Below are 27,339 nucleotides of genomic sequence, written 5' to 3' on the forward strand. Positions count from 1 at the left end.
TTCATAGTGGATTCATCTATCAATTAATTAATTCATCACTTATTTCATTCGTTCATTTATCGACCTATCAATCCATCTATCTATTTATTCATTCATTCATTCTTTTATTCATCCATTCATTTTCATTCATTCAACTATACATCCTTTCTTCCTTCCATCCATCCATCTAAATATTTATATTTCCGGTTTGAGAAGTTTAAAGGTTACAATACAACTGTTGCTATTCGCGTGAAATGTTTTTGTTATTATTATTATTATTGTTCTTCTTCTTCTTTTTCTTATTTTTATTATTATTAGCGTTGTTGTCAGTTTCAAACTTAAAATGAACTTAAACCAGGCAATAACTCAACTCTAACTGCAAAAATGTCAATACGAATTCACAAACAACAACAACATCAACAAAAACAACATCAACAACAACAACATCAACAACAATAGCAACAACAATAATAACCAAAGATCGAAAATAAGACATCACCTATGTATCGTCGTTTTCTCAATTAGTAACGCGGTGTATGTTGTTATGAAGTTTTTTAATGATTGTAAACAATAACAATTGTTCAGTTAATAACAAAGTGATGATGATGATGATGATGTTTGCGTTGATGATGGTGGTGGTGATAATGATGATAACAATGATGATGATAACGATGGTGATGATACTACTACTTTTAATACCGAAACAGTAGGAAAACCGAAAGATGATGTTGAAAAATATCTCAACTTTGATCATAGTAATAGTAGCATCAACAACAACAACATCAGCAGCAACAACAACAGCAACATCGAAACCAACCAGGGAGAGGGCAAAGAATACGGCCCAACGCCTTCCGATCAATCCAGTCCCCACAGCAATTGCTTTTCGACGTCAGTACGTTGTATTCGTACACTCTGTAAGTTTGTGTGTGTGTCTGTGTGTGTGTGTGTCTGTGTGTGTGTATGTGTGTACAAACTTCTTTCTCCTAGCAGCAAGACATAATCTCCAGTGCCTAGCGCAATTCGGATTCCAAATTTTCAAGAAATGTGTTCTGTATAGTTGTTGTTGATTACATACAGACGGACAGACAGACAGACAGACAGACATTCATTCATGCATACATACATATAAATGTTTGTACGAAATCTCTAAAGTTTATATTTCGCTGCTATTGTTGTTTTTATTATTATTACGAGAGGCCCAAGCAAACGTTTTAGCGCCAGTTAACGTTGAAGGGTTCTATGAGTTATAGCCTGTTTAGTATATCTACACATACGTTACGATGATCAAGATGACGATGATGATGAAGATGACAAAGATGATGAAGATGAAGAAAATGGTGACGATGAAGAAGATGAAGACGACGATGAAAATGATGACTTGTAGTGATAATAATTGAAATGCCAAAAGTCGTACTTACGCTTTCCTGTTGAATTTTGACAAACCATAGCGAGGATCATCACCATAACCGCCTTCATCTCTCTCGTCATCATCATCATCACCAACTTTATCTATGTAGTCATCATCATTGTCGTCGTCGTCAACTTCATTATCAGCATCAGAGTTGTTAAAATCATAATCGTTATCAGCGTCATTCAAATTATTATTATAAATATAATTACTATAATTATTATTACTATAATTATTATTGTTGTTATTATTATTATATTTTATGTTGTTGCTGTTGCTGCTTACGTGATTGTTTTTGTTGTTGAAGTTGGAATGGCGTTTTGACATGCTACTAAAAATTTTTATCTTTTCGCCAGCATTTCTTTTGTGATTGTCGTTGTTGTTGTTGTATTTGTAAATTTCATTATTGTTGTTGTTGTTTATGATGTTGTTGATCCGAAAATGTGATTTGTTAGAACGCTTTTGTTGAAGACGATGTTGTCGTTGTTGTTGTTGACGATGAAGAAGAAGAAACTCTTTTAGTTTACTACTACGTGACGTTGTTGTTGCTGTTGCTGATGAAGTCGCTGCAGGTGTCTCATCATCAACTCGCCATTGAATACGTTTGATGTTGTTGTTGATGTTTTTGTTGCTGTTGTTGTTGATGTTTTTGTTGCTGTTGTTGTTGATGTTTTCGTATCTTCCAAGCGATTGACCAAGCATCAACAACATCAACATCACCACCACCACCAACAACAACAACATAGAAGACATCATCGTCCTATTGACATTAACTAAAATTATTTACATAAATTATTATTCATCTAGCCAATAAAACAACAATTGTTTATTTATTTAGTTATAAACATCTCACAACCATAATTAGCAATAATAAAATTATAGTTTCGAAGTTAGTTATGTATCATGATAATATGTATAATATTATGTATCATGTTATTATGTATCATATCATGTATCATACTATCATGTATCATATTATTAAAGATATTCCTGCATATTACTATGTGGTGCTAATGATCACTGTTAATTACCATTTATTAGTATTCAAAAAAATCTTCACACAGCATTTGCTTCTCTAGTACACTGGATGTTTATACTTATAAAACATTTGTCTATTGCTGCATGTATGTGTGTGTGAATGTGTGTGTGTGTGTGAGAATGTGTGTGTGTGAGAATGTGTGTGTGTGTGTACGTATATCTATGCATCTTAATGAAAGCAGTTTGTATGATGGATTGAAAATAATTTTTTTGGCTGAATGAGCTCTCACATTCGCTTGACCGACGATTAATTAATTAATTAATTAATAGACGTTTGATTGAATTATAAAGCCAAACTAACAAACACAAAATTATAAACTGACAGAAGTTTTCTTCAAAAAAATACGGAACATGTTGAAGCGGAGGGTGCTGTTACGGTACTTGCTGTTACATTTTACGATGAACTTTACATTACAATTGCCAGACCTGTCCTCGTTTCATCTCCTCGATGCTATATTTATTTAATTTCTAATTTGTTCAACTGCTTGTGTGGGTTGTATGAAAATCGATTTTGTTTCATTGCCAATGTCTTGATAGAGAGATAGAAAGAGAGAGAGAGAGGGACAGAGAGAGAGAGAGAGAGAGAGAGAGAGGGACAAAGAGAGAGAGAGAGGGAGGGAGGGAGGGAGAGAGGGAGGGAGAGAAAGAATTGATCTGCCCCTTGACGAAAGTTTGATTTATAAAGAAGATGTCACCTGATCAACTTGATGCGATGATGTCTGTTTACACTGGCTCGTTATATTTACATTTATTTATATATATATTTACAACTTCTCTTTGTTTAACTTTGTTTGAGGTTCTGTTAAACTTTATAAAAAGAGCTAACGGTACGGCCGGAAGTTTTCTGTAACGTTGGTGGTACTCAGTCGATCCAGTTTAATTGTTGGGTTCGTAGTTGCGGCCCCCCTTTTTTTTGCTTCGTACCGTCATGGAAACTGCTTCAAAGAAAGAAATTTTGTGGAATTTATCATAACTGCCGTAGTAATTATTGAGAAAGATTTAATGTAAATGATTTTTTCCAAGTTTTTCGATCATTCCAGAAAGATGAAAGCAATCACTTCTGCCCCCACAGCATTTTTAAAAAATTTATTTCATTATAATTTGCATCATCGAGGTTTATTGGTGACGTCATCATTCCAAAACAACTTTAACTTCTGCTTTCTGTTATCCAAAGATAACAAAACATTCCAACGAATAATTAATAAAACAAGTGCAGGCAACTCAATCAACTTTACAAGCTCTACAACTATCGCCGATTACAACAAAAACAATATCAACAACGACAAAAACAACAAACTCACCAAAGATTCTAAATATGAGAGTCTTGACCGGAAGTACCCAGTGCCGAACTTCCGGAACACGGAGGCCATCTACCGCGGAAAATCAAACTCTGAATTGTTGAGGACGATGTTGGTGTTTGGCTTGTGCTCCATTGACTATCTCGTTGACAATCAAACGAAGGTTGCAACGATGGTGATGATGATCGTGATAACGATGATGATGATAATGATGATGGCTGTGATGGTGATGATGATCGCGATAATTGTGACCATGACGAATGTGACGACAACGACGCTCCAGACACTCGCAACAGCCATTGCACTCAATTATAAGCCACATTTCACAAACACCTTACGACCAGATCTTGAAACTTACACGGAACATTTTCGGCAAGAAATTATTTGCTCTTCTGATGGAGTGGACATTTTTTGGGCAGTTCATGGTAAGAGAGGAGGAAGGAAAAATTTTGGAGGGGCTCAGGAAACTGAACGAGAGAGGAATCTCCCCGATGTTGGCCTATACCGCACCCGAGTTGCATGGATCAGTTGATGGCGATGGGTTAGTGAAGATGGCGATGTTGTTATTGATGATGTTGTTGTTGCTGCTGCTAAACAATAATGAACACCATCCTCATCATCTTCATCATACCAGAGCATCTAACGAACCAGCAAAAGAGCAGTGGTACTTGAATAACTTCAACTCCGTACTTAAGAGTTTCCATATAGCTGCAAAGTGCTATTGTGAGTGCACTCGTAATCATCACCACCACCATCGTCATCATATCAATGGACGAAATTATATAATTATTATAACATAATTAACTATAATTAATAAATAATATAATTATTAGAGTTTATTTTGGTTTCATTGGCAGCTTTCACGAAAACGCGGCCTATCATTACGACCAAAGTGACGTTCTTCGTCGATCACTCACTGCTGGTCAGTCGTTCTTTTGTTTCATCATCACTATCATCATCATCATCATCATTAACATCATCATCATCATCATTAACATCATTATCATCACCATTAACATCATATTCTTCCTCTTCATAATTGCCATTGTCATTAGAGTTTATCAATATGCTTCGACTTCCTTCTTATAATAAATACCATCATCGTATGCTTGCTCTTCATCATCATCATCGTCGTCTTCATCTTCATGGCAATCACTATCACAATCATTACGACCACGAGAAACACAAGCATGCAACTACAAAACTCACCTCTGACTGACAGAGGCTACTGAGCTCCGTCATCCAACAGCAGAATGCACTCCTACTTCACAACAACCAACTCGTCGACAGTTTCATTTCAAAAAATCCTACATGGAATACAAGGTTAATTTTGTAACAGTAAAAACTGAATGAATGAATGAATGAATGAATGAATGAATAAACAGAAGTAAGGAAAGCTTAAAAAATGACCTAATTTTCCATGTGGAGCTGAATAAAATGATTCACTCTGAGAGATACGAAAACCATAGTCCGACGAAAGAGAATGAAGATGTCGTAAAACTGCAAGATGCTCACTTGAATCTTTTTGAAAAACTTCGCGGAAGGATGGACAAGCTTTGTTTGGTGAGCTATTTACCACCACAATAATATAACATTAACACTCACACACACGCAAATACACACACACACAAATACGCACACTCATACAGACAGCCCAACAAACCAATCTCTCGCTAAATTTCGACGCCGAGCAAACCTACCTGCAAACGGCCATAGAGATGCTGTGCATACACTTCCAGAGATTGTACAACGAGTGCGCGCCTGTTGTACTCAACACCTACCAGTGCTACTTGAAGGTGGCTCCTTCATTTAGAACGCAACAGAGATTATTTATTTATTAATTAATTAATTCTATAAACAAGCGCACTGGTGACGTCATAGAGAATCACGTGACTCTCGCGAAACAAGATGGCTTCTGTTTTGGCGGGAAAATTGTAAGGGGGGCCTACATTGACGAGGTTAGTGTTAGGGAAAGAAAAAACGAGCTGAATTGATTTGAGAACACGAAAAACAACCCACAACAACAGGAGCGCCGGCTGGCAAAGGAGAAGCAAACAGTCGACCCGGTGAACCCGACGTACGCTGCCACCACCTCCATGTATCAGAGGGTTAGCGAGTTTTTAATAAACCAGGTCAAGTGTCAAGGTGAAGGTCGAATGAGGGTCATATTTGCTACTCACAATGAAGACAGCGTCACAGACGTTCTTAACAGGTCGGTGGATCAGTCACATTTCTCAATTAACATAACTCCTCTTCGTTTATGATGAAATGAATGTTTGAAATAACCGCAGGCTTCGTGAGAAGGAGATCAACATGGATGTTGGTGATGTTTCATTCGCACAACTCTATGGAACGAGGGATTTCATCTCTTATACACTAGGTTGCTTGCTTGTTAGCGGGGAAACAACCGTTGGAAATACAAATTATTTCATAATCATGTAACATGTAACAAAATAAACATTGAAAATTAACGGTAAAATGAATGATAATAACGCCAGGATCGCTGGGCTACCCGGTATCAAAGATGGTTCACTACTCCAATCCAGTAGACGGTCTGGCCTACCTCTCCAGGCGCTTGACTGAGAACAGGTCTGGTCTGGCGAGTCCTGAGATTGAAAGGAGACTGCCGGTCGTCGAGTTGAAGAGGAGATTATTTGAAAGAAGAAAAAACATTTGATACCGATCTATTAATTTAATCATAATAATTTATTAATATTTGTCGTTTTTTGTTCATTAAAACGAAATAAAAATTTTATACTGCAATTTAAATAAATATGAGATGGCTTTTTGATTAATAGAATTATCTCTCTAAATTGTTCGAGAAGCTTCTGAAAAGGTTTTATGCTGGCATACAGTGGTACATTTAGATCCAAAGCACGTGCTACACTTCAATCAGTAAATCAGTAGAGGCTTAATGTGACGTCACGCGTTACTCATATAAAATGCTTGAAAATTATTCTAAATTAACAACAAATAAATCTATTACATTTTATTATTTCAATCACGTTAACAATACATGCATTGATGTCAAAACAGCAAATTAACTACAATTTTGCCCAGGAAAAAGTTAATACAGTGGCTTACTGAGATTGAACTATAGTCACATTGTTTTTACTTATTCGAGCTTTTATTGTTTTTTTAATAAAATAAACGGCGTAAACAAATTAAAATTTTTATTTTTACAGCTATCATCAGTATGTTCAATAAATATTTTACATCCTGGTGCTCATAGAAATCACACGTTGGCTCACTGCAAAGGCCATCCGGGTCCTTTGAAATCTATGGTTGCGGTAACTTGTGCGCATATAATGCTTTTAATAAATCAACAGAGTTAATAAATAGTCATGGATATCCATGTATATGGTATATGCAATACTCATCGTGTAATTCAGAGTATGTCATTAATGATCTCGCTTGGTAGAATTATATTGAACAACATGCAATTTCATAAGTAAGCCAATAAGCCAATAATTCAAGGAAGCCGAATAGCTCAATCCATGTCATTTTGCATGTCTTGTTTTGTTTTGTCGTGCAGGGTTTAGCTAGTTTGTGTAGTTCGGAATCGTTTATTTTGCAAAAATAATTAAATGGTTTCAATGAACGAAAGTGAGTTTGAGAAGCAGGACAAGTTGAGATCTGTGTGGAATGTCGACATGCAGGTCAGTCTCTTCCACGCAATGAGGGACCACAAGCCCGTCGGTTAGGAAAGAAAGATTAGAACTGCACACACACACACCACCACCACCATTTTCATAGATAAATAAATCAATTTGACATTATTTTAATTTTTTTATCATATCAAAACAGGTGTTAATCGACACTTCCAGATGCTTTTCATTCATGACAAAATAAACAATACAAATAATCCCAAAGTGGCCAACAAAGACGTCTGGGACTATCTAGGAACTCTCTATGATATTAATGCCCTGGTGGTAATATTTTTAATTTAAATAATAAAATAAGTTTTTTTGATCTGATTAGCAATGAATAAATACATTTTTTTAAATATTTAGTCTGATTCAAGGTTAAGTAGAAACTTAAAAGATCAGAGCAATTTGTTGTAATATTTCTAATCAAATTTTTGTTTTCTTTCAGAATGACTCAGAGAGGATACCAACTTTATCAAAAGAAGTTGACTTTGAGCTGCCAACAACATCTGACAACAACTTGAAGGATCTTATAAATCTTGACTTTCCAAGACTGGGTGCCACAATGTCTTGTCTGCTGACATCTTCATCCTCATCATCGTTGTCATCATCTTTCTTAGCAGATGCCCACAACCTCGATTCAAAAAAATTTGATGTTGAATCTAACAGCTCAAATGTTGATATAACCTCCACAGCCATCAATAACATAACTAATCCGTCTTCTACTAGTAATTCCACTGAGACTAATCCAAAGACCAAAGCAGACAGTCGCAAAAGAACAAGACAGAGCAACCCGGGTAACAACAACAACAGCATTTGTGAAGTACCCCAGGCTAAAAGGAACCGGAGAATTTAATTTGATACTTATCTTGTCATCATTATTATTAATTTTCATTACATTTTTAGTTCATGTGGTTGTATGATAAATGAAGAAATGATCCTTAGCATGCTTTTTGTGTTATATTCAGAGTTAAAATTTGTATTGTGTTATTTTAACTTCGATTATTTAGAAGGCTTTCGCGTGGCGTAATAATGCGTTATAAGTGCCTATGTAATGAAAACAAGTTCGCGCTGTTAAATTTTTTAAGAACCTGGTTCATCTCTAAAGTAGGTAGCATTAAAGACACCTGGATAAAAGTGAACTTTTACAAGAAAAAGCTAGCAAACCCTGTTCAAATTCAATAATAGCATAGTTTTTAATTCTTTATTTTTTTCGTATTTTTGGTCATCTCATGATTCGAGTTGCTTAAAAGCAGAAAACTGGATTGTCTCTGCTGTTTCAAAGTTTGTTTCGCGCCAAGGAAACGCCACAGCAAGTACCAGCCAAGTCTGTAAAAGTGTAAATGTAAATTTGTGAAAAAAAATGTATTGTATTATTGCAATATCATGTTTGGAGTCATTTGTGTTGTGGTGTGATTTCGTTTAGGTTAGGATGAAAATGATTGAATACATACATATGGTGCAGTGTCGTAATGTAGTAGTGTTTGAACTTTGAATTGAATGATTCTTGCATTTTTTATAATTAATTAATTGATCGATAATAATTTGTTTGTATTCTGTAAGTTTTTGTGATATTTTAAGCAAATTTTCAAACATTTCATAACAAATGTCAAATATAGATGATGTATCAAAGGTAAATTATGAAAGGAAAAAGACAAATAAGAAGGATAATGATGATCGACAGTGGGGGACGGTTGAAACTGGGCTTGAAGAAAGAGAAGAAGGACAGGAAATAAGTGGTAGAAAAGATTCAATGGCATCATCAACAAATTTTAATGATGCATGCATAACAAATGGTTCTAATATGTACCCCCATCTGCTACCTTCTTCTTCCCGGGTTTGATGTTTGATTAATAATAATAATATAATTATTAATATTATTTTTAATTATTTTTTGACAATTATTATTTCTATAGTACATAATAATTTTTGTAATTGATTGTAATCAATCATATCTTTAGAACAATTTTACAAAAGGAAATTTGACCATCATATGGCTCATAGACTTGATTTCAAAATTAATATGACTCATAATATTGTAATAATTATATTAAATATTGATGAGATATTATTTTTATATTTTATTTGTGGAATATTATTTTCAGACACTTCCATTTTCATCTTCATCCTTAAAAAAGAAGACTGAAATGTTTTACATTGATGACTCAAAATGTATGTATTGTGATAGCTTTCATTTGTTTTTTTCCAAATTTTGATACAATACCAATAACTAATTAATAATAATTAATTGATTAATTATTAATTGATTATATTATTTATCTAATATTTTATTAAATAATACTAAAAATTTTAACTCACTGCAAAAAGCCCTGACAAGTTTTAGCAATCCTGGCTTTGATTTGAGCCTCAGTTTAAAAGAAGAAGATGACGTCAAAGCTGATGACATAATTAATAATAATGATGATAATGAGGGTGATAATAAACGTCAGACTATTAAGTATGTGACATCTTTTAAGAGCAGCGACAGAAATAACATGACTGAATGTAGACGAAGTGTTAGAGATGATTGTTTAAATACTGGTGAAAAAAGTATCAACAACAAAAACGTAACATTGACAGCCCCAAGGACATTGACGACAACAAACTTTACATCAGTGACGACATTCACAACGACACCAGTAACAACAAATAGGCCCTTCATATCATGTATCAATCATCATCTCGATTGTGGCTGTTCTTTCAAAAGCAAAAAAAATATTTGTAACAATAATAATGGTAACGACAATGAGGATGGTAAAAACCACGACGATAATAAAGGAATAGTGAACTTATCCTTGTTATTAAGCGATGATGTTGATAATGCTTCCAGACGGTCGTCATCCTCTGTTGAAAGAAGCGGGGTTAGTTAGTGAGTTAGTTAGTATATGCGTGGATTGATGGATGACTGATAGAATATCAGATGGATGGATGAATTGTGGAGGAAAATTTAATGAGTAAATATAATCCAATTTATGACAAAAGTTTTTATGTTTGATGAAAAAAATATAACTTCTATCTACGCCATTTCAAATACACCAGGTAAGCAGTATTTCAACATTTCAAAGAAGTTACGAGCTAGATAAATCACTGGCCAATGTTATAGCGCTTCACAGAAGTTTTGAGTCAAGTCCGTACCCCAGACCGTTTTTAAGTAGAATGCAATCAAATGATGTTGGCTCTATGGAGAATATTGACATTGTTTTTCAACAGAGGACAGCTTTGTGATATTTTTTGCAGTCTTTCGTTATTTTTTGTAGTTTTCTGTATAGTGACTTAGTTTATTAACTCTATGACCAAGAAATTACTATGTTAATTTGTATATTTCATAAATTTTTACTTAATTTATTTTGAATTTCTAAATGCTTTTTGCCTTAAATCAAAAAAATATTGTGATTGCATTCTGTAGGTGTGATATATTTCTGGTACGTATTCTATGTTACTGCATCCAAGAAAAGTTGTGTTGCATATTCAAGTACTGCTATGTGCGTATGGGCGAATATTTTTGTATTTAACTTTGCATTGTGTATTTTAATTTTTCATTTAGTATTTTTAACATCCATTTAAAATCAAGTCAATATTGTTACTCCAGAAATTATTTCTTTTTTGAAGGATTTTTTTTGTAAATAAGTGTGCCCTAGAAGTGTAATTATTTATTCGTTCGTTCGTTCGTTCATTCATTCATTCATCTATTTATTCACTCACTCATTCGTGTATTCGTTTTCATGTATTATCCAGTTAAGTTGAAGATAAGAAATTGTAAGGAAGGAATTGTATTTTTTTTCTGCGTTTCGCTAGTTTTATACTTTCTGTTTCATTCCTTCCACACTTCTAGTGATGACGACGACGACGACATTATGTTGATGATGATTGAATAACAATGACGTAATTTCCGATTTTTATTCTAACAAATGTATTGTATATATTTGCATTTTTATTTGTATGCCTAATCAATTGTATCAGTATTTTGAATCTAGAGTGAGTGTTCTTTAAAAGAGATAGATAAAGAGAAAGAGAGAGAAAAGGGATTAAAATATGTTCATTCATATCAAATATTTATATTTTAATAATTTTTCATCGGTCAAATAAAGCATACTGTTATCAGCCAATCAAATTTAAAATCATAATAATTTTTTCTTTGATTAACGTTTTGTATTTACTTATTTAATTTATCCTTTTTGGTTTTCGAATTAATTTATTGATTCTATTGTAATATACTGTATATTGTAATGGTTGTGTCTTATGTGAGGTTTCTGACTATTTAAACACGAAATTAATATTTTTCACACACGTGTAAATAAATAACTTCAAAATAGCTTCAAATTTCATAATTAATAATTAACATACCATTTATATATAATAAATATACACCACGTGTGTTCAGCGTCAATATTTACAGCAAATTAAGCAAAGTCTGATGAAAACATATAAAAAGAAGAATTAAACAAGCAGTGCACAAAGGTGTACGGCAGTTATGTATGTAAGTTTCAGAATGTCGAAGCAACAAGTCATGTTAGAGTTTCGTAGCAACTCCTTTTCCTGGCATCGCTGTATGCGAATAATTCTACACTCTCTCTTTCAGTATCGCCGATGAAACAAAACTTGACGGCCAGTTCCTTGGCCGGTGCATCTGTCGGTTCGTCGATTCTGCCGGAAATCAATTCTTCGATACTTTCCAGGCTCTTCGATTTCGTTTCAGGAACGATGAAGTAGGCGTAGAAAGCTCCAGCTATGCAATCGACTGCAAACAAACAAAATGTACCCGACTCGCCGAGAGCGGAGACGAGAGGATGGAAAAATAATATCGTCAGTGAACCGGCAAGTAATCCGATGAATGTCGAAGCACTCGATGCCACGGCTCTTATCGTCTGAGGGTACATCTCTGATAATATGATGGATGGAACGGTGCCCCATCCAAAACTGTAGCAGGCCAGGTAGCAACAAATTCCAGCAAAGAGTAGACCGGTCGAGACGGGATTCAAGACGATGATTGGTGCTACTGCTAAGGATGACTCGTTCAATAAAGATGACGAGTTCATAAAGTTTGTCACGTTCAAACCAGTTTCTGCCAACGATGCACTGCTGTTCATTTTTGCGATGTAGAAAGCGCATCCCATGGCAATCAAACTTACGGCCTGACCCACGCCTCCAACCATCAGCAACATCCTTCGTCCCAATCTGTCAACACTCACACTGGCAATGGCTGTTGTGACGATCCTCAGACAGCCGACATACACTGAAGCGTACTCCGCCGATCTGTCTTCCATGTTTGAAAGCTTAAAGATGGACTTCATGAAAGCGATGACTGCTGTCTGACCGCACAATCCTTGCAGAAACATCATCGGCAGGCAGATGATGAGTTGACGCTGCACACGCTTCAACTTTTTAAGAAGGATGCTGGTGTGTACGAAAATGTTACATTGCTTCGTAGATGTCGCCCGTTTCAGTGGCGTTGTTGAATGAGCTGAGGATTTGAAAGAGTCCGTTCTGCTCTTCGGGGCAACTTCAATTTCAGATTCAGATGACAGAGATACTGTGGAGAAAGATGATTGTGATGACAATGACGACGACGATGGGGAAGGCTTTATTTCTTCCTTTTTCTCGTTTTGTTTCACTTCTTGTTTTTTCTGAAGCTCGTTTTCTTGCTCTGTCTCTTTTTTCTTCTGCTGAATTTCCAAACATTCCAATCGAATTTTTTCGTTGAATTTTTGAACCTCATTGTGCTGAAATTAAAATTAAAAAATGTTTCATTAATTTACTTATAAAAAAATTCCACGAATTTAATACATATAATTAGCATAACTGCGATTACATTACAGCAATTAATTTAATTAAAAGAAAAACTAAAACAAACCCTGGCAACAATTTCATTTATTTCACCGTTGATATCAGCTTCAGATTCTCTTTCACGTAACAATGCTAGAACTCTAAAGGCCTCTTTCAAATACCCCTTTCCAACCAGCCAGCGTGGAGTTTCATTTTGGAAGAACATTCCAATCATGAGAAGCAGGGTCAATGCAGCCCCTACCAAAGCCAGGTATCTGTTGTTCAAGTAGATTCCGAAGAAGTAGGCTGCCGTCGTGCCCATAGATATACACAGCTCGCAGACGGCACACATCATACCACGGCGTCTCCTGTCCACTGTCTCTGCAATATAGGTTCCGTAGGCTGAAAATACCATCGCACTGCCGACGCCAGTTAAGAACCTACTCGTCATAACGGCTAGCCAGTAATCACCGAATATTGCGATTAGCAGCCAGCCAAGTGCTTGAGGAATTGCACATCCAAATAAAACATCCTTCCTTCCCCACTTGTCCATCGCTGGTCCTGCAATTAAACATCCAACCATCCCACCAAAACTAACCAAACTGCCATACAACGATACGTCCCCACTTGCCACATTTAAAATTCTATCGTTTACAAATTTCGTTACACTTGGAGATGTAAAACCAGTAGAAAAACCACGACTCAACGGAGCAAACAACGCTCCGATCACCAAAAAAGTTTCTGCCCATGTTGGTTTATATGCCTCAAGTGAACACCGCTTTTTCTCCTCTTTCTTTTCCTCACTCTGAAACGTTTTCTTAACCTCAACTTTCTTCTTTTTCTCTACCGACTCTACTGTTTTTTCTTCAGATGCTTTCGCCGCTAGATATTCCATCTCCAGCTCAGCGATTATATCATCATCTGATTCTGGCTTCATGACTGAAACCGATGCGGAAAGGTTGAGTGACGTTGAGCTTCCCCCGAAGTTCGTTGAGGTTAATCTCGGATGGGGTGCCGAATACTTCACACAGTGGATCTACACCAAGTTAAAACAAATGTCAAGATATTAGAGCCGCTTCGTTAGATCATTCGATAAGAGTTAACAAGATTTAAAAAAAATTGAATTATATCGCAATAAAAGTTAAAATTACAATAAAATTATTATGAAAATAAGTAGAAAAATCATTATTACCGGCAGGAGATTTGTCTTGTCACTAAATACGACCTCCGCCTTGCATTCTTCATCATTCATTTTTCTTGCTTCTTTACTGGACATGCTGGACATATCGAATAAATCCCAGGAAACTAGTAACTAATTCAGCCAAAAACAAATTAAACTGTTGAATAATTTTTCAATAATAGATACCTAACTTTTTGAGAACCAAGATTTAAACCGTCAACTGCTCCAGATCTCATATATATATAGGGACGAAGGAATCAATTAGGTCAAAGTTTGTCACGGGTTAATCAATAAAATGAATCTACTTCTATGTTGAATCCGTTTACGATCATCTTAATTAGCATTATTAATGCGTTTCTCAGTTCGCTTACTGGACAGTAATTTCAATGACCGCTTGTAACAATGAAGACCTTTGCAATGAAATAACGATCATAAAAAATAAAACTGTGGTATATCAATTAGTAATATTATTATTCTTATTATTCATTATTATTATTATTATTATTATAACCATTATTATTATTATCACCGCATTCTTAATTAAGTAAAGTTCAAAGATGACGGTCAGAAGGTATTCATGAATTTTCAATTTTTATTTTGTCTAATTATGCATAAGTGCACACACATGTGTGTATGTGTGTGTGTGTGTGAGTTCCTGTGTGTGTATGTGTGTGCTTGTGTGTGTGTGTGTAAATTCATCATTGATAGTATGCGTAGTACCACAAGATAAACCGCAAATAAATTTTTCAGATAAAACATAAAACATATCAACTGGACAAATTATTAATAACAAACCCAACGATCCCTAACATCATAGTACCTTAATATAAAATTACACAATAAGCCAACAAATTATACAAGAAAAACATTTAGAAATAACTTCAGAAGAGCGATCTAGGTTAATTTTTTCATTACAAAAGTTTGAAAAAATAGAAAACTACAAGAACAAAAACAGGCTTTTAAACCATCATGTGCTATTGAAATGCAGTTTTATGTAAGTAAATGCTTCAAAAAATGTTCAACGAATGAATGAAAGATTCATTCGTTCAGTCAATCAGTCAATCAATCAATCAGTCAGTCAATCAGTCAATCAATCAGTCAATCAATCAGTCAATCAATCAGTCAATCAATCAGTCAATCAATCAGTCAATCAATCAGTCAATCAATCAGTCAGTCAATCAATCAATCAATCAATCAATCAATCAATCAATCAATCAATCAATCAATCAATCAATCAATCAATCAATCAATCAATCAATCAATCAATCAATCAATCAATCAATCAATCAATCAATCAATCAATCAATCAATCAATCAATCAATCAATCAATCAATCAATCAATCAATCAGTCAATTAACAAAGAAAAGAGTCATGAATAAATGAACGAATAAACAATACAATCACTCAGTCAAACGACCAATCTCATGAAGGTTTTAATAGTATTTTTGCGTCGAAAGAACGAACTCCCACGAAAAGCACTTTTTGAATACACGTCTACAGCACTAACACAAATACGATTACACACACACACACACACACACACACACACACACACACACACACACACACACACACACACACACACACACACACACACACACACACACACACACACTTACAAACACACACAAAACTACAGTAATAAATACATTAAAAACAGTTACATTAACAGCAAATAATATAAAAAATTCAAAACTATCGAATACCTAATCGTATTATATATGAAGGGTAACAAACAAAACAAAACATGAATGCACAATCACGTACTTGCATACACACATACATAAATACACACTTGTATAGAAACACAAAAACACGTATAATGTCAGCAAAATGGGATCAAAACAGTTAAAAAATAACATTTTTTTTATACAAAAGTTTAAAAATTCAAAAAAACTCCTTTTAACAACTTTAATAGCAGAAAATTGAAAATGCAAAAAATACTTCAGCACAATTATTAAGCAGTAAAGTTCAGGCAAAAAACTGTTAACCAGCAAGCGTATGTATGTATGTGTTTGTGTGAATGTATGTGTGTGTGTATATGTTTGTGTGTGAATGTACGAATGAATGTATGTAGAAGTGTGACGTATATATCAATTCTAAACATTTTTACAGTATTGACACATACATATTAATTGCAAAACACAGTGAAATGGCAATAGCATGATATGCAAGTGTAAAAAAGTTATAAAACGAACAATAAATATGAGTAGCCCTGTTCATTCATTCATTCATTCATTCATTCATTCATTCATTCATTCATTCATTCGACCATTGATCATGAATTTTCATCATTAATTTTGTTATTTAACCAGTTAAAATTATGTTTTATAAAGATCTGCTCTGTGAACTCATGAACAATTGATGCCTAGTTAAGTTAGCTTAAGAAAATAATTATTCTACAATACAATACAATACAATGTTATGCAATGTAATAAATATTATGTAAAAAACTTTCAATGAACCAGTGGAAAGATCATTATCAACATCAACAACATCATCATTACCACCACTCCCGACAACATCATCATCATCTTCATCACCATCATCACTCAACATCCTCCATGAAACTGGTGTCCCAGTGGAGAATGAGCAGGCGAACGAAGCTCATCTCCCTCTTGGCCTGGTCAAGGACTGTTCTCGAATCGATGACCTTTGACCTCAAGAGGTTTGGTGCCATGACCATGGCGAGATTGTTGGCGTCCATCTTGGTGTGGGCCACCGTGCTGGGAGCGGCAAAAACTTGCAGGAACCTGATGACGTAAGCCAGCACTAACTTGTTATCATCGGGTAGGAGGTTGCTGTCGTTTGAGACGATGCAGATGGCGTCGTTGACGTCCTCAGAAGCTTTCGAGCACCTGGGATAGACGTCGTAAGGAATGAGTGGCTCGTGAAGCTGCCTCAACCACAACTTCAGCAGCGAGGCAGGCACGGAGGCGTCAAATCTGTAGATGCCATCTTCCGGGAATTTCCAGTTTTCACACATTTCAGCTTTCAATCTGTTCACCTCGTCTATGTCTCCAGGGATTCTGAAATGTTGGAGGTGAAGGTCAGTTGATACTTCATCATTGCCAACATCATCATCTTCATCATCATCCCCATCGCCCCAACTACCTAAATATTCCTTCCATCTTCGTCCCATTCATCTTGAGGACCGCCTCGGCCAGTGACGTAAGTATCCATGGCAACCTTTTCTGCGGGAACTTTGACTTTTGAACCTGCATGACCTCCTCGAGCAAGCTTCCAAACAGTGGCGCTACATAGATGCTGTCCTGCAAGTTGTTTCATTTCATTAGATGAATGCAACCATCCGTAATAACATACTCTTATAAGTCCAAAGTAACATCAGCCTTTATGAACTGACTCAAAGCAGAAAGCACAGATCAAACGATCAGATAAATTCAGAAAAGTACAAAAAAAGAACTATAGTAAACTGACCCTGGCGACATCAAACTCGAGGATGGTCGGCTTGCACAGACCTCTCTTCGCCCCCGAATACATGGCCGTTTCGAATCTTCGTGGTAGCTGCTTCAAGCAACTGGCAATCTATTTAGCAAGTAAGTGAAGGTGTAATTATGCATAATTTTAAACTGACGTCGAAGGAAATATGAACCATAAAGTGAAATAAAGTGAAAAAACCCCACTAAGGAAAAACCCTACAACCACACCCCCATCTCTATAATTACTTCAGGGTGATCGAGGCTCTTCAAAATCTGCCCGGCTTCAGTTATTCGCTGCTTGAGGTATGGCGAGAGAAATGTTGGTGGGAAGAATGGCAGGCAGATGCAGAGCAGTTCCAATCCTCTATGCAAACTGTCACTACAAAAGTGTTGTGTGTGCGTGTGTGGGTGTGTGTGTGGGTGTTCTGTGAGTACGCCAGTGTTTGCTAAAATTTGTGTGTATGTATGTGTATGTGTGTGTGAGTGTGAATGATGGTATATGTGTGTGTATGTGTTAAAAAAGATCGGAGTTAACAAGATGAGTAACATGGCTGGCAAGAAAATATTTAAAAGAAGAAAGAAAGATCGTCAAGCAGATGAAACGAACACGCATGGATTGTTGTTCGTTTGCTTGCAGAGTTGGATGTAGATCTCATCCCTCATGTCCGTCGTCATCCAGCCTTTCACAATGACCATCAACATCATGTTGTCTATCTTTCTCTTGGCTGCATTGTTAACATTGCTACTGCTGGTTTTATTATCACTGATGTTGTTGTCGTTGTTGTAGGTGAATTTATTTTTTAGGCTGAGAAATCTAGTTGGTGATGTTGAGCCATCGAACGTGCCGCTGCTGTTTTTGTTGTTGTCAGTACCTTGATACGATCTGAACCTCCTCGGTGATGATAACAGTTTTTCATCGTTGCTGCTGTTGTTGTGGTTGTTGTTGCGGTTGTTGTTGTCGCGATTATCATCACCAGCACTGCCAACATACTTATTGAATTTATTATTATTGTACGACGACGATGATGATGATGGCGAGAATGCTGACGTGGACGATGACATCACGAAGGAGTGGCTCCTCTTCAGAACCCTGTCCCCCATGTACAGTTGGATGCACTTGAAGACGTCGCCAGCCTCCTTGTTCACCAGCTTGTTCGACGTTCTCAGAATCGGCTTTCGTAAACTCTCCTGGTTTGTTTATACATGCGTGTCTTTGTGTCCGTGTGTTTGTATGTGTGCGTTTGAGTGTCTGTTTGTGTACGTGTTTGTAGCCATAAGAACTATAAATATCGATGGCAAGTAAGCACCTTAGTCCAAGACAGCAAGTTCTCAGCAGATAATAGCTTGCCAAAAAACCTCCTCTTGTGATCATTGAGAATCTTGCCGGGGAAGACGAATGATGAGAACTGGAACAAAAATGAGATGAAATAAACATTGTTGCATGCACTTGGTTGAATGTGATCATTCTTGCAGTAACTAAATGTTCCTACATTACAAACCCCATCACAACTCTATAGCCCACCTTAGCTACAGATTCAATTATGTCAGGGTTCCTCAGCGGGGGTGCCGATTTATACCTTTGCTGAGTGTTCGTGCAAGTAGCCAGGCCAGCAGGGACACTGCCCCCACCATCACCATTCACGTCAGACCAATTCAAAGATGGGGCAGTCGTTGGGTCTGTCTCCGAGTAACAAAAACCGTGGTGAGCCTTGCCTTGCTGTTGGTGAGTCTGTGACAAATTGGTGCATATGTATGTGTGTGACGTGTGTACGCTTTAATGTATGCTGAATGTAAGCGTATGAGGTGTACTCTGTATATTCATGTGGGTTTGTGTTTTAATAGCATTGTTAATAATTGAAAAACAACTTTCGTCGTGAAAACAACGATTACGGTAATATTAAACAGACATTAACATCTTTTAAGATGGCATTCTTTGGGTGCCTCAGTATATCTTGAGTAAAATTATTATTATTGTTATTATTATTATTGTTATTATTATTATTGTTGTTGTTGTTGTTGTTGCAGCCATGTTCACCGAGAGTTGGTGGGGACGACAGTAAGGACGTTGATGAGGGTATGAAGACACTGTTGTCATCACTGTTGTCGTCTGCTGGATGAATTAGGCGATGATGGTGACGATGATGATGGCAGTGTTGATAACGATAATGTTGACGTTGGTGATCTTGATGATAGTAATAATAACAATGGTGATGATGATAATGATGACGACGACGACGATGATGATGTCAGGTATGACATGAAAAGTAGCAGGAAATGAGAGGATAGGAAATATTTACATGTGTTATAAATTCTCAATGTCGTTTTTATTCTCATCGTCGTCGTCATCATCATCATCGTCGTCGTCATCATCATCATCATCGTCATCGTCTTCATCACCTCTATAAATATTGGCGGAACAGAATGATGCCTGATCGACACTGAAAGCCTCTTCTTGATTGGTGGCCTCCGAGTCACATGACATCAACGATGACATCATCATTGCTGTGCTGGGTTCATCTGACGTCGATGGTTTACTTTCGACCGAGTAGTAATTAGTGGCTGCAGTCTTTCGAGTGAGAGTTCGATCATGGTTGTTGCTGCCATTGGTGTTGTCCCGATCGTAAACATTGTTGTTAATGCTATTGCTAAAATCGTTAATGATGAAGTTGTTGTTGATGTTGTCAATTGTTTCGTGGTTAATGTTGTTGATAGTGCTAGAGCTATTTAGGCTGACGTTGTAGTTGCTCGCTGAGGTTGGTGCATAGCAGCCTTCATTATTTACGACATTGTCGTCATGATATATAGTAGCAAGAACATCGTCACACCTGATGTTGCTACTGTTTTGTTGCTGTTGTTGTTGCTGCTGCTTGTCATGCGGTTGTTTGACTGACAACAACACAACATCTTTATTGTTTTTGTTGATGTTGTTGCGAGGGTAGAAACTAGCTGTAGAACTGAACTGTGTTTGTGTTTTTTTAAAGGTTTGTATGTAAGATTGGTACATAAAAACTTGTAAACCACAATTTGTACATAGAAATGTCAAAATTGTTTACATAGATTCAACCAACAACGAAAAATTCACGACGCCAACAACAACTTACTATAGATTTAGTAGCAGGTCGTTCGTCAATTTCTCTATTAACACTCTCCTTTGATCTAACCATAGATATATTTTTCTCTCTCCTAGTCACCGTAGAAACTTTATTATTTTTATTTCCAGTGCTATCTTCAACCATGTTTCCCATAGAAATATAATTTCTTTCATTATCACCCCCTGAGCAATGTTCATTACGATCATTGGTTTCTGAAAAGTCTTTGTTGTTGCCGCTGTTTCTGAAGGAGCTGGTCGATCGAGCGATAGTTAAGTGTGGATTAGTGCGAGGAAAGGCAGAGGCTTGTTTGTATTGGTAGCCTCTTTGCTTATTTAAAGTCTTTGGGTAGAAAAAAGTTTAAAAGTGAAAGTAGATATGAAAAATTAATTTTAATACACATTCGGCAACATCAAAACTTACAGCAACTGCATAAGTGGTCCCAGATTCACTGTGTAATCTTTGTTCATTCCTTCCATCCATCCACCCATCATCATTCATTCCTTCATCCACGTTGACTTGATCATACGAGCGAGATATTGTCGACTTGCACGGATGAAGATGTTGTGCTGGGTTGTGACCAGTGTAGTTGCTATGCTGTTGTTTACAATTGTTGCTGTTGTTGTTGTTGTACTTGCTAGTTGATGTGGAGATTAGTTGCACATTTTTGTTGTTGTCCTCAAAGGTTTTGCTGCCAAAGACAAGTTTTTTGTTGTTGCTTAAGAAGGTAGATTTGGGCATTGTCGTACTGTTATTCTTGAACCTCTTTTTCAAAGAAGATTAAATAGTCATTAATTGAAAATATAAATAAACGAACAAACCTAACTAGCGTTATAATTAATAATAATAATAACAACAATTAATAACTACAATACCTGGGTGTTGATATCTCTCATCAAGTGCTTCCACTCTTGCGATTTATTCTCAATAAACCTCTTTGATTCGAATAAAAAAGAGTACAAATTATAAATAATTTTAATAAATAATATTATTAAAAGTAGTAATAAATGAATAAAAAAAGTGAAAAAACAGTTTAAAAATGATAAATGAATGAATGAAAGATCACAAAATCAAGCAGACATACTTGAACTTTATAAAGAGGTACGATGTTTTTAGTGTTCGGTCTCTTCCAGGCCACAAATCGACTGCAGGTGCTGTAGTAGTAGTAGCAGCAAGACAGTGGGTCATACAGCTCCCACCATTGGTTAAGTTGGTAAGGTTTACTGGTTTTTAAAATTATGGGTAAATGTAAATTTAAATAGTTTTGTAAAAAAAATTTAATCATTTCAATTTTATTTATTTATTTAACTTATGATTTCATTTTATACTCAATTATATTAATGAAATGTGTGAAAAAACATAGTAGCTCAGTTAAATTTAACTTAATATTTTAATCAGAAGAATTTTACTCACTAAGCGGTATTAGGAGGTAGAGAACTTCGATATTCTCCTTTTGACAGATTGACATAAACAAACTGAGACGTTTGGGGATCTTTTATCTCCACCCAATCTGACCTGATAATTTTATTTATATCAGCAGGGAATCAACAAAACTTGTTTTATAATTTATACACTTGGCTGAAAATAAATAGACTAAATTTAGTAAATTAGTGTTGGCATTACTTGGATTAGTGTAATGTAATAATCGTAATTTGAGAGAACACAATGAAATGATTAAAATTAAAACACCAACACTTAATTAAATTTAATTAATAAATTAAACTTCAGAAATAATAAGTACACAGACAGTACAGTACACACAGACACACTCATCTATTTATTTAACTAAAATACTAAATAAACATAATTACACATTTTGACATCCTAACTAAATATATATGTGTGCACATCCCTCGATAAATTAATATCTATGTACTAATAATTTATATTCCCCATCATGAATCATTCAAACTTCCTTAATCTGAAAATTCCGTCATTTAAAAATAGCATGAAAAAATTATTTAACAAAAATAAAAGACAATTATAGTAACCCCATTTAGTATTTTATTATCATCGGTCGGTGAAATTATTTAAAAAATATATTTTTAATGCTTATTCTAAAAAAAATATTTTAATTGAAATTTTTCCAGGGATGATGGGAGCTGGAAGGAACATGCAGCGTTCGTTTGCATCTCCGAATTATAGCCGATTATTCAAATTTGATCGAATATTGCTTTTTTAGTTGAGAAAATATATAATTTAGAATATATTCGTCGTAGAATTAATTAAACATTATATGATATTATTAAAATATTATGGAGATAGTGCAAGAAAAGTGGGAATCATAATTCTGTAGCACATCCGTCGCATTTACGTGCACAAAATATTTTACTTCTTTGCCGCAGACGACATTTTCCACTTTCGTTTTTTCCAATTTAATTTGTTACTTTTTAGGTTTTTAAAATAGATTTAGCAAGGATATATATTGTTTGAAGTGTTTCTTTTTTTTGGTTATGGATTCCTTCACTCCTAAAAGCCGTACGATCTTGCGTCTTAGTGAGTCAACTGGTCAGTCATGTCCGGCAAAATTCCGCTGGGAGCGTCGTAGAGATACGATTTATTCAATGGAAAAACATCGAGCAAAAGAACGGTAATATCGCACTGTTTTAATCATTATTGTTCGTTTTTTTACTTCGTTTTCTTCCTAATTAACAGTTCAAAATTTGCACAAATTAGGTTCAGACACCAAGGACTGAATGCTATGATTAATTATCTTGCCAGTGTTGTGCCTGGCTATAATTCCTATGCATTCATCAAAACAAAGGTCAGTTAATTTTTGCACTCAGAAAGCTATTTATTGCTTGTTTGATTATTAAATTTAAATAACATTATGTCTACAAATAAGTATTAATTAATTTAATTTAATTAATTGAAGGAGGTCAAGATGCATCTACTGATTGATTATATTTGTCACCTGGAGAGCCATGTAAAGAAATTATGTTCTGAACTCAGTGTCATGAATTATCATAAAAATTACTTCTTGTCAAATTTTATTGATCCTAGAAATGGTTTGTTTTATAACTGAATTGATTTCTATTTTTTCATTGTGACATCTTGCTTAAAATTTAAGCTAAGCCTTAAAATTTAAGCCTTAAATACATTTTAATTTTTGTTTCCAGGCAGAATAAGACAAGATTCAAAGGCTAGTTTAAATAGTTTGATAATAATTTTAATAAACTTTGTGTAATTTAAATTATTTTATAAAAGCTGTCCAGTAAAATGAAAGTTGAAAAAGTGATAAAGAATGTTATAATTAAAACTTCACACCATGTGAGTGTTTCACCTGAGAGGCTCAATCAAGAAAATAAAATTTCTAAAAATTTCAGAGTTGAGAACACTTTCCTAGCAATTAAAAGTAAAATTAATAAATACAATGCAAACCATGTTATTAAAACCATCATCAAGTTGAAAAAATTAAAAAATAATAATACTGGTAAAGATGTGGGGGTGGGCATTCATCAAAGAGATGGTGATGCTGTTGAAATTATTGACTTGATCTCTAGTGAAAGCAAGAATGCTTTATTTTTCTTTCATCCATTTATTATTTATCAAATTTTTAACTAAAACATATTACTTTATGTTGATAAATATGTTTTAATTTTCGTGAAGATATCTTTTTTGTTGATAAACAATGATGATCAATTGCCAGGTAAAGGCAATCCTGAGAATAAAGAACAAGACAATAATTACATTTACAAAAACAACAAGAATGATGACAACAATGATAATGGCAACAGTTATGATGATAGCAGTGACATCAATGAAAATAATAAAGTTGATCATTTTGGACTTTCTGATACAATTCCTGAAAAGTTTTTGAAAATTGTTGTAGATCCTTTTTGCTTGTCTGGCAGAGAAACTTTAGAGAATGATAAATGTGACTTTTTGAAATGCAACATAAAATCAAATAATAGTTATGCAAGTAATTTTGTTATTAAAAATTTATTGTATTTCGTATTTGTCTTATTGAAAAATATATTTTGATATGCATCACAAATAAATTCGTTTCAGGACGAAGATATGAAAAAAAGAGATGAAGATGTGATAATATTAAGCTGTGAGTCGCTATCAGAAGTTGATGAAATGTTTTTTGGTGATGCAAGTCAGACCGAGTTCACTTCTGTCATGAGCAATCCTATTTATGATGGGTCAGATTCTCAGCATATCGGTCAACATGATGATGATGATGATGATGTCTCTAATTACAAATTTAATTTTGATTTGTGCTGACTGGCGTGTGGTGTGAAAAGTTGTTGCCGTGTGTAACTTGGTGCCGGCTGATGTGTAATATTAACGCCTCGTGTATTGATGGTGACTTAATATTTTTCTTGTTTGGAAAAACAAATTTATGTCGCGTTGCTGTCGAATGTGGGTTTTAAGTTTTTCGTCTCAAAAAAATACTTTCACGCGTTGTGCGCTACATGTTTTTTCTTATAAGTGAGCGATGTTCTAGAATAAAAACTGCTTAGTGATCTAGATAATTCTCATTTTATTTGCGTTTCTGGTTTCGTTTCATCATTCTCTAAAGGTTATTTTCCAGAAGTAAAATGGCCAATGAAGTAAGTTTTGTTCTTTTTTTAGACTTATTCACGCAAAATATTTCGCCCTAACGACGACATGCATGCTCTGGCGAGTTTGGGCTCGCGTTGGTTTTCAAATCAAGATTCTTGGTCTTTGTCCTTTTTTTCATTTAACTTTTTTTTTAATCTCAGTATCTGCGTGAAATTTATGTCTATGAAAAAATAATTTTTTGTTTGATTTTTTAAATCATCTAAAGATTGAAGATCTTAAAAAGAAAGGCAATGAAGCCTTATCGAAAGGTAACACTGATGAAGCCATAAAATTCTACACAGAGGCAATAAATTTTGCAAAAGTCAACGAGATACTATTCAGCAATCGCTCAGCCGCTTATTGCAAAGCTGGTAGGTACAATGAAGCACTGTTTGATGCAGAAGAAGCCATAAGAATTAAACCTGGCTGGTCGAAGGTTAAATTTGCAAAGTGACAGAGTATTTAGTGTTTGATTTTGATGTTGATCTACCTATGTTCAGTTCAAGATTTTCAAAGTTTTGTTCATCTTTAAAAAAAAAATCATTTGAAATTCACTAATATATAGGGCTATTCTAGAAAAGGAGCTGCTTATGCAGGATTAAAACGATTTGAAGATGCCTTGAAGGCTTATGACGAAGCGCTTAAGTTAGACCCAAATAACCAACAAGTGAAACAAGCTATTGAGGATATTAAGTCTGAGCAAGGTATTATAATAGAATTAGACCTTTTGTGTTTTTTTGTATTTCAATTTTAAATGGATAGCTGAAATTCTTGTTGAAATTTGATTTGACAGAAGGATCTGGTGAAGATCCAAAAAACACATTTGGTAATCCTTTTACTGATCCTAACTTGTGGCAAAAACTAGAAGCAAATCCCAAAACAAGAGAATTTTTAAAAGATCCTTCTTATCGATTCATTATTCAAGCTTTACAAAAAGACCCCAAGAATATATCGTTTAGTGGCTTTCATTATTTCTTACTCAATTTTTTTCAAAAGACAAATTAGGGAAAAATTTATTTTTGCTTAACAATGGTTTTTTATTTGAAAAAAAATAGAAATTTCCTATCTGATCCACGAATTATGACAACATTTGGTGCTCTTCTTGGTCTGAGTTTTGATGTTTTCAATGGAGATGAATTGAAAAATAAAATGAAAAAAGACAAAAACAATAGCACCAACAATAACAATGATGATGATGATGATGATGAAGATAGCGATGCTGGCAACAATGATGTTGAAATGAAGGATGAAGAAGAAAAAATAAAAAATAAAAAGGCAGATGGGGAAAAGTCAAAAAGTGAGAGTAAAAGTGCATCTAAATCATCAGGAGATTGTCTTGATGTTAACAAAGAAGTAATTAACGATAAATGTATTTTCATTTCAAGAGCATGCATGTTTTTTTTACAGTGTCATCTTTTGTTATTTTCAGTTAATTTTTGATTCTAGCTCTGCCATTTATTACTCTGAAATACAATCATGCCATTTGAGTTATTGCAATTTACTATAGCATCTACATAAAATGATACATTTATTCCAGGCACTGAAAGAGAAAGAGCTAGGCAATGCAGCTTACAAGAAGAGAGACTTTGAGGCAGCACTGCAGCATTATAAGAAGGCATTTGAACTTGAGCCAAACAACATCATTTATAAAAATAATGAAGCAGGTCTACATGCCTCTCTACTTATTTTTCTTGCTTCAGTTTTTATTTTATTTTTGACAATGTTTTACAATTATTTGCGTATAATTAAACTTATTTTTGTTATAAATGCGTAAAGTTATTCAAATTTTTTGGAAGTAAGGTGTGTCAAGCTTGAACTCTTATGTTGATTTAAAATTGCTTCAAAAAACAATAACAGCTGTTTACTTTGAGATGAAAGATTACGACAAGTGCATTAAAACATGTGAAGAGGCAGTTGAAAAAGGCAGGGAACACAGAGCTGACTT

At 34.8% G+C, this 27,339-nt stretch overlaps 5 protein-coding genes across 5 annotated transcripts; 3 read left to right on the plus strand and 2 right to left on the minus strand.

Annotated features, from left to right (window-relative positions):
- Nucleotides 1-3,688: 3,688 nt before the first annotated feature.
- HELRODRAFT_108980 (hypothetical protein) lies at nucleotides 3,689-6,512 on the plus strand. Its single transcript, XM_009012566.1, has 11 exons — nucleotides 3,689-3,886; nucleotides 4,068-4,264; nucleotides 4,358-4,446; nucleotides 4,581-4,647; nucleotides 4,948-5,046; nucleotides 5,109-5,286; nucleotides 5,373-5,519; nucleotides 5,586-5,681; nucleotides 5,751-5,935; nucleotides 6,015-6,103; nucleotides 6,222-6,512. Exons 1-11 carry the CDS (start codon nucleotides 3,833-3,835, stop codon nucleotides 6,398-6,400), a joined length of 1,380 nt encoding a protein of 459 aa, XP_009010814.1. The 5' UTR covers nucleotides 3,689-3,832; the 3' UTR covers nucleotides 6,401-6,512.
- Nucleotides 6,513-7,310: 798 nt separating this feature from the next.
- Nucleotides 7,311-8,226, plus strand: HELRODRAFT_167047 (hypothetical protein; the record flags this gene model as incomplete). The annotated part of the gene is made up of 3 exons (XM_009012567.1): nucleotides 7,311-7,422; nucleotides 7,531-7,655; nucleotides 7,819-8,226. 3 exons carry the CDS (start codon nucleotides 7,311-7,313, stop codon nucleotides 8,224-8,226), a joined length of 645 nt encoding a protein of 214 aa, XP_009010815.1.
- A 750-nt stretch (nucleotides 8,227-8,976) lies between these two features.
- Nucleotides 8,977-10,595, plus strand: HELRODRAFT_167048 (hypothetical protein; the record flags this gene model as incomplete). Its single annotated transcript, XM_009012568.1, has 4 exons — nucleotides 8,977-9,207; nucleotides 9,476-9,542; nucleotides 9,699-10,231; nucleotides 10,410-10,595. 4 exons carry the CDS (start codon nucleotides 8,977-8,979, stop codon nucleotides 10,593-10,595), a joined length of 1,017 nt encoding a protein of 338 aa, XP_009010816.1.
- A 1,038-nt stretch (nucleotides 10,596-11,633) lies between these two features.
- On the minus strand, nucleotides 11,634-14,418 carry HELRODRAFT_190084 (hypothetical protein; the record flags this gene model as incomplete). The annotated part of the gene is made up of 3 exons (XM_009012569.1): nucleotides 11,634-13,090; nucleotides 13,222-14,169; nucleotides 14,326-14,418. The coding sequence occupies 3 exons, from the start codon at nucleotides 14,416-14,418 to the stop codon at nucleotides 11,876-11,878; spliced, it is 2,256 nt and encodes a 751-aa protein (XP_009010817.1). The 3' UTR covers nucleotides 11,634-11,875.
- A 622-nt stretch (nucleotides 14,419-15,040) lies between these two features.
- Nucleotides 15,041-17,329, minus strand: HELRODRAFT_96888 (hypothetical protein). Its single transcript, XM_009012570.1, has 3 exons — nucleotides 15,912-17,329; nucleotides 15,701-15,835; nucleotides 15,041-15,398 (listed from the first exon to the last, which is right to left on the minus strand). The coding sequence occupies exon 1, from the start codon at nucleotides 17,298-17,300 to the stop codon at nucleotides 16,863-16,865; it is 438 nt and encodes a 145-aa protein (XP_009010818.1). The 5' UTR covers nucleotides 17,301-17,329; the 3' UTR covers nucleotides 15,041-15,398; nucleotides 15,701-15,835; nucleotides 15,912-16,862.
- Between the last annotated feature and the right edge of the window lie 10,010 nt (nucleotides 17,330-27,339).

The sequence above is a fragment of the Helobdella robusta genome (assembly GCF_000326865.2).
Source record: "Helobdella robusta unplaced genomic scaffold HELROscaffold_11, whole genome shotgun sequence".
Lineage (NCBI taxonomy): Eukaryota > Metazoa > Annelida > Clitellata > Rhynchobdellida > Glossiphoniidae > Helobdella > Helobdella robusta.

Excerpts from the sequence above, each read along its gene's own strand:
- HELRODRAFT_108980 (XM_009012566.1), top strand. The coding sequence starts at position 3,833 with ATGTTGGTGTTTGGCTTGTGCTCCATTGACTATCTCGTTGACAATCAA. Across the intron at positions 4,265-4,357 it reads GGATCAGTTGATGGCGATGG|AGCATCTAACGAACCAGCAA; the intron begins GTTAGTGAAGAT and ends TCATCATACCAG. Across the intron at positions 5,047-5,108 it reads AATCCTACATGGAATACAAG|AAGTAAGGAAAGCTTAAAAA; the intron begins GTTAATTTTGTA and ends ATGAATAAACAG.
- HELRODRAFT_96888 (XM_009012570.1), bottom strand. The coding sequence starts at position 17,300 with ATGTGTGAAAACTGGAAATTCCCGGAAGATGGCATCTACAGATTTGAC.